Raw genomic sequence first — 10,033 nt, forward strand, 5'->3', positions numbered from 1 at the left:
ATTTTGGGTATTTTTGACTTGGTTGAGTGTTGATTGCCCATTGTTCGCGTGTAGGAATCCCGGTATACCTCAAGGATAATTTTGTCATTTTAACCCAAAAATCCACATGTTATCTTGTGATTATTTTTGGCTCTATAATTTAGTCGTGACCGTTTAAATAAGAAATGATTAGAAGAAGAGAATTTTGGAGGGAGAGGACCTACTCTTTGTAGAAAAAAGGCATTCGTGTCCACTCTGTATTTCCGGTGGGTAGTTGAAGCAGTCTTGAATGCCCCTTTCTGTTATTTCACAAGCTTGCCGCATTTTTCAACGATATCTCCTATGGAACTCCAATCTGAAAATACCTTTTATGAAATAAATAATAATCCTACAAAACATAAAGCCCCAACCTTTTCTTCTTAAGTCAACATCTCTCTCCCATAAATTGGGTTGCCCTGCAGGGTTGTTTGTTCACTCTTCACCTTTCCTCCTCTCTCTCTCTCTCTCTCTCTCTCTCTCTCTCTCTAGCTTCAGCCATGGCTGAGACTACAGCAACTAATGGAACCCATGTCTTGAATGTTGAAGATGGTGATGCCAATCACAAAAACAACCAAGAATCCGGCAGCTTTTGTGTCTCTGTCCCTTTCATGCAAAAGGTGTGACTTAATCATCTTCTTTCTGCCCAACTTTCAGTTTCAGAACCATTTTGTTTTTAATGAGAAGTCGTTATTCTAAACTATTTTAATTCACGGAAAATTGGCAGGCTGAGAACACACTGCTTACTAACTGACCAAATTCAAGTCCGTAAAATCATTTTTGTTAAATATAAATTCTTTGTTTTAAGTAAGCAGATCTTAAAGTGAATGATAAAGTTGAAACCTTTTTGTGGGACAGGTGTTTGCTGAGGTGCTGGGAACCTACTTCGTGATATTTGCAGGTTGTGGGTCTGTGGTGGTGAATTTGGTCTCAGACAAGACGGTGTCGTTTCCTGGGATTTCTATTGTTTGGGGGCTTGTTGTGATGGTCATGATTTACTCTGTTGGTCACATCTCTGGTGCCCATTTCAATCCTGCTGTCACCATTGCCTTTGCAGTGACCAAGAGGTTTCCACTCAAGCAGGTGACCTAATCAAACCAACCCATAAATTTTTATTTCCTTTGAAATTGGTAAACTGCAGAGATCAATTTTCCTAATGTCCTCTTGTAAATAAATAAAAATGGAATTTTAATAAAAAAACTTCAGATACTGTTCACTTTAATGAAAAATCATATTTTTACACTAAAAAGTCAATCATAATACTATTCACTTTACCTTTTATTTTGTCCTTATCGTTAAAACTCAAAATTTTCAAATCATTTTTGTTAGTTTTCCTTAAATAAAAATGCATGTGCTTCTTGTTGAATAAGGTTAGTCTAACAAGTAGAAACTGAGTACCGTCAGACGAAATTGTCATGTGCAACATAAAACCCATGTTGCTTACAAAACAAACTTTGATACATAATTTGAAACCGAAACCATAATGTTCTCTTGCCCAGTTCCTTTTTTATGTGACTACATTTCTCTCTATTTGTTCTTATTTTTTGGTTTATAGGTACCTGCTTATGTAGGAGCTCAAATTCTTGGATCAACACTTGCAGCTGGTACTCTTAGACTGATCTTCAATGGGCCCCAAAACCACTTTGCAGGAACAATTCCTTCTGGAACTCCCTTCCAGTCATTTGTGATTGAATTCATCATCACATTTTACCTCATGTTTGTTGTTTCTGGTGTTGCCACTGATAACCGAGCGGTAATTACTTCTTTTTCTACCTCTTAACCTCTATACAATTTACTTTCGTATGGAACCTAACATTGAAAGTTTCTCATGTCAATCACCACACCTATGTGTTTTGATTCCTCACGAAGAAATTTATGATTGACTTGAGATTTTGCTACCGTAGCATCCTAAGTGCAATGAAGTTCTTCCCATTGATTAACCTCAACATTGTCGAAATTGGTCCAAATTTCCCAATTTTTAAAAGTAACCATACCCAATATGGTTGATTAGCTAACAAGGGTTGGTGTCAAACTTCTTAACTTGTTAGACTGATATAATTTGATTTGGCAATATTATACTACTTAATTAAAGTAATAGATTCCAAAATGTCTGCATCATATATTTTTTCATGTTAAACTATTACAGAGACAGTGACTTGGTCATTGAATCATATCCATAACGACAGTGACTCCAGAAATCTTGTGGCGATTTTATTTTTCTTCTTTTGTTTGCTTACGCAGATTGGAGAGCTTGCCGGGCTTGCGGTTGGTGCTACGGTTCTTCTTAACGTGATGTGTACAGGGTATTAACTTAGTAATATCATTTTAAACATCCTTCAAAGATATATTTGTTTACTAAGCTGTGACGTATATCTCTTAATTAAAAATTAAGATGTATCCTAAAGATTTGGGTTCACATTATACCCTGCAGACAGATTTCAGGAGCATCAATGAACCCAGCAAGAAGCATAGGACCTGCAATTGCATCATGGCACTATAAGCACCTGTGGGTATACATTTTTGGACCAACTCTTGGAGCTGTGAGTGGTGCCTTGGTCTACAATGTCATCAGGTTTACAGACAAGCCGCTGCGCGAGATCACTAAGAGTAGCTCTTTCTTAAAAGGAGTGGGGCGCAATTAACGGCTCGAATTGGTGAAAAAATTAGAGGAAAGGAAGGGTTTATTAACTAGTTAATTCTAAAGCATTTAAACAGATTTGTGGTTAGATAAAAGAGAAGGAAAAGACCTACCTTTTTTTTTATGGTTTATGCACTTTTTGTTTTTTGTTTTCCAGCAAGTCAGGTGGCAGATGTATTGTTATACAGTTGAAAGTGGAAATTTGAATTCCCATGTTTGGATATTAGTGTATCACACGGTATCTTCTGATCCATGCACAGGTTGATAAATCAAATCAAAGTGTGTTTTTGTTATCATCATCTTCTTTCCCAACAAATGAGCGTATATTTACACAGACAAATTTACAAGATGTTGTTTAACAAGTCATAATTTAGTATCAGACTCATTACAAAGCAACTTATAATGAAATTCCTTAACGAGTCACAATTTTTAGTATCAGACCATACAAAAATACTTATACAACATGCCGTTAAGCAACTCACAACAACTCACAATTTAATATCAGGCCCTATACAAATATCTCACCTTTTTCTCACGTTAGTATAAGTTGAACTTGAGACATGATCTAATTAAATGAAACTATCTATGAGCTGCTAAACCGACTGGTGATGTGTGTTTGTCAATGTTGAGCGATTACAATTTACAACATGCATATTGCATGATCTCCAGATAAAGAGACTAAAAATGCATGGGGGAATGAAGAGGAAGAGGAAGAGAAAAGACTCAAGGAATGGCGTTAGTTGTAAAGGATAAGATTGAAGTATTTGGGCATTTTATCACATAAATCCTGTTCATAAATGGTATTGGCATGCAATGCAACACATTAAAAGTGCAAAAGTGAATAATAATGCACGTTTTATGTGCAAATTCCACCAATCTCATGGAATGCTCGACTCAAAATTGACAAATACTAGTTGAAGTCTATCTCACGAGTCATGAATCGAAAAGTCTCTTGAACTCTGGGTTGCAGTTGCACAACTACAACTCAAACTCCTGCTTCCAAAACTTAAAGAACTTGAACGGCAAATAAAAATCAATGCAACGCACAAGAACACAGTCGTCATGCATTCCATGGTACAAAGTGATATTTCTCCCATCACCGATGTATCTTTAACGGCATTAATAACTAGAAGTTAAAGAGTATATATCCTAGCATCCAAAATTTTATTGTATCGCTGATCATGGTGAAATGCGTATTGGATTTTTATATTGGTTTGTATGTCCCACTCTAAATGTTGTATTAACAAATTAAATGCAAACCCTAAACTAGGTAGTCCTAAACAATTATTAATTACAACCCTACCCTAGTCTTAAAGGTTGCGGGAAAGTTGGAACAATTCACATTCCTTATGTTTTCCAAGGTTGTATGCAGTTGATGTCTTTCAGAGTCTCTCATATCGCTCTAAGTCCAGAGTCTCCATCGTAATGTAGGATATAAACCATTGCGGGATGGTTGTGATGGTCATGACTTACTCTGTTGGCCACATCTCTGGTGTCCATTTCAATCCTGCGGTCACCATTGCCTTCCAGTGACCAAGAGGTTTTCCATTGAAACAGGTGACCTAATTAAACCACTAGTTTTATTTCTTCCTTAACAAATATAAAAGGTTTGGAGTGCACAATAAATTTTTGAAGTGCCAATAACAACTCTTTATTTATGGCTACGTGCTTGTGTAGGAGCTCGAATCCTTGGATCAACACTTGCAACTGGTAGTCTTAGACTGATCTTTAATGGGACCCAAAACTGCTTTGCAGGAACAATTCCCTTGCAGTCATTTGTGATTGAGTTCATCATGACAATTTACCTCATTTTTGTTGTTTCTAGCGTTCCCATCTATAAAAGAGCTGAACCCTTCAACAGGCATAGGACCTGTGGGTGTACATTTTTGCACCAACTCTTGGAGCTCTGTGTGGTGCCCCTTGGTCTGCAATACCAACTGATAAGCAACTGAGGTCGGATTCATGAATTATACATTGGGTTAGTATATTGCCTCAATTTATAATTTTATAGGACAGTTGGAACAATCCACATTCCTTTATATTATTAAAAAGGTTTAGGACCCCTTATTATCCTACGTTATTTAAATTATATAATTTTTTACTCAGTTGATGCCTTTCAAAATCTGTTTAATGGTTTATGCAGTTCATGACTTCCAAAATCTCAAACCCTAAAAATCCATAGTCTCCATCGTGAACCCAGAAAGGGCTGCAAATACTACGTATTTGTTGACTGAAATATGGAATAATGGCAAAGAAACTAACAGAGACATCTTTGATCATAAGAATACCGATAAATTCCCATTGAAACGGAATCCACATGAACTAAAATGAAGGGCACGCAAGTTTGCATACTTGTAACTCCACTTGTAAATTCACCCTTGTCACACAAGTTACATAAACCAACTCCCCAATCTGATCATCTTCTGTTCCATTGACTACCAGATCAAGAAACCCTTCGCTGCCTGAAATTTCCTCTTCTATAGAGGTAAAGGGATAAAGGCTTCTATGCCTCTCTACGGAGATGAGGCAAGTTGTTCATCCTAAAAACTACCAAGCCTACGTGGCGCACATGCCAAGTAATCAATAAGCCAACTACGTCCTTCAGTTATGTGTGGGGTGTGCCAACTCGACAGCCGAGCTCAGCCGGTGAGTAAAATATGTGGATGTGGCATTGGGCTTGCTGTTGACTTCTTAATTTTGTAACTATGGCCGAGAAAGGAATGCGTCTCGGCCTTCGGGTTCTAAAGCCTGAAGACAAGGCTGCTAGTTATGCGAAGTTCGATATCAAATTCGGCTTTCAATGTGCTGAATGCAGTAACCTGGTAACACCTCACTTCACTGAGAAAGCTAATGAGATGACCTCTACCAATAAGGACTCGGAAATCCTTGTTGATCGAGACTTTGATAAATAACTAGTCGGTCTCGAAGCAGTGTTGTTTATCCGAACTAAAGGTGCTCCTCGGTCGGCTAATTCTACGGCTCTAGTGCTGTTTATCCAAACTGAAGATGTGTTGGCGGAAAAAGAAAATAAAAATCTCAAGGTTGTTGAGAGGTTTCGCATAGAGTGAGAGTTTGCGCATGGCAGTTTGTGTGTCGAATTGGATGGGGCTTGAATGTTGTCCACGACTCTGTATTTAAAGGCAAATGTTGTGTGGCGCGGCCAAATAATTTTGTAGAGTCCAACTGCAACTCTAATTCGCGGAACTGAATTTGATCCAGAAGCCAAGGCATATCCTTCAAATTGATCCATGGGATTTGTTCCTTGACTCTTCAAACCTAATAAAAGTTAGGCTTATCACATCAAATCAGAAACCAAACCTATCTAGGCTTCTTCGTAATTTTTTTTTTTTTGGAAACTAGATAAGCAATATCCGGGCAAAGATGCCAACAGGTTACAAGAGAGCCTACCAAGAGGCATACAAACTGCAGCAACAACTAAAGAAAAATAGTGCAAGAAGGAAAGAAAGGGACCATGACGCCGCATCTAATGCTAAAATATCCCTTCTCACACTACCAAAAACAATTAAGGAGGACATGGAAGACTGTCATTGCATAAGACATGGACCAGGGAAGATGGGGGTCTATCGACCCAAATATGATCACATACTTCCCTACAATTTCGCGAAGCCAAAAGGTTCGCGACCATGTTGGCTAGTCTTAGGAACCAAGACCAGCGGCAAACTTGAAACGCCAATCCCAAACTATAACACTTTCTTAGAATGGGATAAGCATCCTAGCTGCCCTTCTTAGCCAAATCCCTGAGGCAAGAAATAGATTCCAAAGAGTCCGATTCAATGCATATCGAGTTCCAACCTTTACCGACCCCCATGTTACACCCATGCAGAATGGCCAAAGCCTCTGCCATTGCAGCTCCAGTTGCCATCATAATCCTTACCAATGCATGCATCTTGATCCCCACCACACTTTGAATGGACAATTTGCAACACAACACTTGTCAGTCAACCAAACTGATCCCACCCACACATTCACACGCCAAAACATCCAAAACAGCTTGAATTGTGCTGCCATGTTTCCTGGAAATACATATCTCATCTTTCATAATAAATTATTATTAAAAGATAATTATGATAAAACACCATACCATTATCCTTTAATAATAACAAAATGAATTATCTCCACTTTTCATTTGACGGTGTGATACTATACTCACTCAACGGCCTTAATTGCACGGGCCAATGATATAAATTTGAGTCAAAACACAAGTATAACAGAATCGCTGTCAAGAAGACAAAGGCTTCCCACACAAATAGTTGTGTTTTCATGTCGACCTTCAATTTCAACTTGTTTGATACTTCTTTTCTTCAAATCAAGCCAAAAGACTTATCATAGTTGTCCGTAAAAAGAACCATTTCACCATTCTTTGAAAAAGCCATAGGTTTGAATAGCCAAGCGATGTACGTATAGTTTCCACATCAACAGAATAAATTAGGGACCAAGATTCTGCCTCTCCAAATTTTTTCATAATCCAAAAATCCTTCCGGATATAAAAATGACCAACACAAATACATAAAAAGCTTCCTAAAACGTCCAAAAACAGTCTAGAATTGTCATCCCCATTAAACGGGGTGGGAAACTCACAACATTGCTCAGTGGCAAGATCAAGAGACAGAATTTTGTAACGGTTGTCACCTGCGTTTCTTGTTAGCCAACTTAGAGCACCAGAAACCGGATATTCTTTGAATCAACTCCAAAACCATTGGCAGACATGCTTTGAATCCGTTTCCAGGAGTAGGATTTTAAGCTATAAACCTTCACCTGGGCGCCCGTAATAACCCCGTCCCCATCAAGAAATTCCACAATTTTCACAAATTTATAGTCATCGTTAGCGAAATCATACCCGAAACCATAACAGGGACGTCCTAATGTCAAATCTGTTGGCTGCTCAAAGCTTGTAGAGGATATCTTCTTGAACTTTTGAATTGATGGATTCCAAATGGCAAAATCGCCTTCATCGCTACTATGTTTACTGTTGCGGATGCAAACAAGACCGTTACAGTAGCCCAATATGTGAGTGCAAGTACCACGGCGTTTAAGCGGCGCTTCCAGTTTCTCAATGGTCCCCAACGTATCATTATCGTAGAACGCCAATGAACACAAGTCGTTCTCCGCAGCGTTGGGAAGACCGAATTCGGCTCCCTCAATAAAAAGGGTACGAAAAAATTTCTTCTAATAGCACGTTGCTGATGGGCATCGATGAACTTTCGATCATGGATGGTGGCATATATGGTAAGATTTCGAAACACAAATGAATCGGATCAAATCCTTGGGAGGGATCCGTGAAAGGATGTCAACGATTAACTCCGGCGGCAGGTTTGACATGGTTGAAACTCGAAAGGTTGGTTTTGTATTTGACATGGTTGATAAAATATGATAAGAAAATCCTATCGAACTTAAGGAGCCCTAAGGGAAAATAAATGTACTTTAAATGAAAAAGATTCCCCAAAATAATGACTTGCTTAACAAGTTGAATCAGAAGTCATATTAAGAAAAGGATATCCGAGTAGACTGCTTATTACTAAAGTAAAAAGAACAAGAATCTGGATATTTTGCTTTACGAACAAGATATGAGAGACAATTTTCGTTGTCTTTCTTTCTCATTTATGTTTTGCATGTGTAAGTTTATCTTACGCCGTTGATTTCAAGCATGCATAAAGGAGGAGAGGGTGTCAGAAAATTGACAGCCGACACTCCTTTTCATATCGAATCCTTATGATAATGAATCATAAACGAAATTGCTCTAAAACTTGCTTTTCACCTGGAAGTAGGCCTGGCAATTTCTGACACAACCCGATAACCCGACACGAAATTAACAGGTGTTTGGGTCGACACGATAACGAATCGGGTCGTTATCGGGTAACCCGATAAGCACCTGTTAAGATAACGGGTTGGTTCGGGTATACACGTAGGTAACACGATACATGATAAGCAGAATATTATTTTTATAATTTTATAACCCTAAAAAAATACTGTAATAATTATATACATTAATTTTACAATTTTATACCCCTAAAAATTATAATAAATATATATATATATATATATTAAATTAACTATAAAATTTATAATAATTATAATAATTATATATACTATAATAATTATACCCCAAAATATTAAGTCTATCTATAATAATTATATATATATATATATTAAATTTTATAAAAACTATAATAATTATTAATTAATAATTTAATATGCATGATGCATTGCATGATTTTGCATCCATTGAAATTTGATGTGATTTCTTTCCATTCAAATTTCAATAATCAATTTCTTGCCGTTGCCAACTTGCCGCCCTTTTTGAAAAAAAAAATGGAGGGAAAATGAAAATGTTAAGAAAAGTTGCAAATAAAACAAAAAAGTGAAGGAATTAGGGAAAAATGTTGGAGGGAAAAGTGAAAATGATAAGAAAAAATTGAAAAGGAAACAAAAAAGAGAGGGAAAAATGAAAATTAATAGAAGTGGTGAGAATTTTTTTTTTTTTTTGAAGTTATTAACTTTTTATCACACACATGACTATCATGACATATCTCAATATTTTTATAATGACATACGTGACACGTGATGTATGTACTATTTCGTGTACCAGTCAATTATAATTTATACATACAAAATAAATAGATTTAAATCTACTTAATAAATATATATATATACACACACATACACGGAACTTGATTGATGGCATACGAATTCTCCAAAACTAATTTCAACGATCCCAACCGTCAATTATAATTTATACATACAAAATAAATAGATTTAAATCTACTTAATAAATATATATATACACACACACACGCACACACACACACGGAACTTGATTGATGGCATACGAATTCTCCAAAACTAATTTCAACGATCCCAACCGTCAAACTTGTTTGTATATACTTTGAGATCACATCAACAAAAAATCATAAAAAATAAACATTCAGAGATCAAGTAACGGGACAAAACTTTTCAACGGTTATAAACAAAAAATCACGATTTAACGGTTATTTTAACTCCGATTTTGATGATTTTTTATAACTACACTCCTTGACCCTATATGAATACAATGAATGAATTCGATCTTCAATTTAAAATATTTACACAAGTGGATACCACAAAATCTTATGTTATACTTAATGAAAATATAAATAAACTCTAAGTGTTAGTCAATCTATCGTTTTACGAATTCTCCAAAACTAATTTCAACGATCCAAACCGTCAAAATTGTTTGTATATGCTTGGAGATCACATCAACAAAAAATCACAAAAAAAAAAAAACATTCAGAGATCAAGTAACGGGACAAAATTTTTCAACGGTTATAAACGAAAAATCACGATTTAACGGTTATTTTAACTCCGATTTTGATGATTTTTTAT

General features: G+C 36.4%; 1 protein-coding gene across 1 annotated transcript; it reads left to right on the plus strand.

Annotated features, from left to right (window-relative positions):
* The first annotated feature begins 320 nt into the window (after positions 1-320).
* On the plus strand, positions 321-2,946 carry LOC137726561 (aquaporin NIP1-1-like). Its single transcript, XM_068465496.1, has 5 exons — positions 321-635; positions 874-1,098; positions 1,571-1,768; positions 2,257-2,318; positions 2,447-2,946. Exons 1-5 carry the CDS (start codon positions 516-518, stop codon positions 2,655-2,657), a joined length of 816 nt encoding a protein of 271 aa, XP_068321597.1. The 5' UTR covers positions 321-515; the 3' UTR covers positions 2,658-2,946.
* Positions 2,947-10,033: the final 7,087 nt, after the last annotated feature.

Source organism: Pyrus communis, chromosome 2 (genome assembly GCF_963583255.1).
Source record: "Pyrus communis chromosome 2, drPyrComm1.1, whole genome shotgun sequence".
Taxonomy (NCBI): domain Eukaryota; kingdom Viridiplantae; phylum Streptophyta; class Magnoliopsida; order Rosales; family Rosaceae; genus Pyrus; species Pyrus communis.

What these genes read in the sequence shown, in the direction of transcription:
- LOC137726561 (XM_068465496.1), top strand. Translation starts at nt 516, where the DNA reads ATGGCTGAGACTACAGCAACTAATGGAACCCATGTCTTGAATGTTGAA. An exon ending in AGAGGTTTCCACTCAAGCAG is followed by an intron (nt 1,099 to 1,570) that starts GTGACCTAATCA and finishes TTTGGTTTATAG; the next exon opens with GTACCTGCTTATGTAGGAGC. An exon ending in TTGCCACTGATAACCGAGCG is followed by an intron (nt 1,769 to 2,256) that starts GTAATTACTTCT and finishes TTGCTTACGCAG; the next exon opens with ATTGGAGAGCTTGCCGGGCT.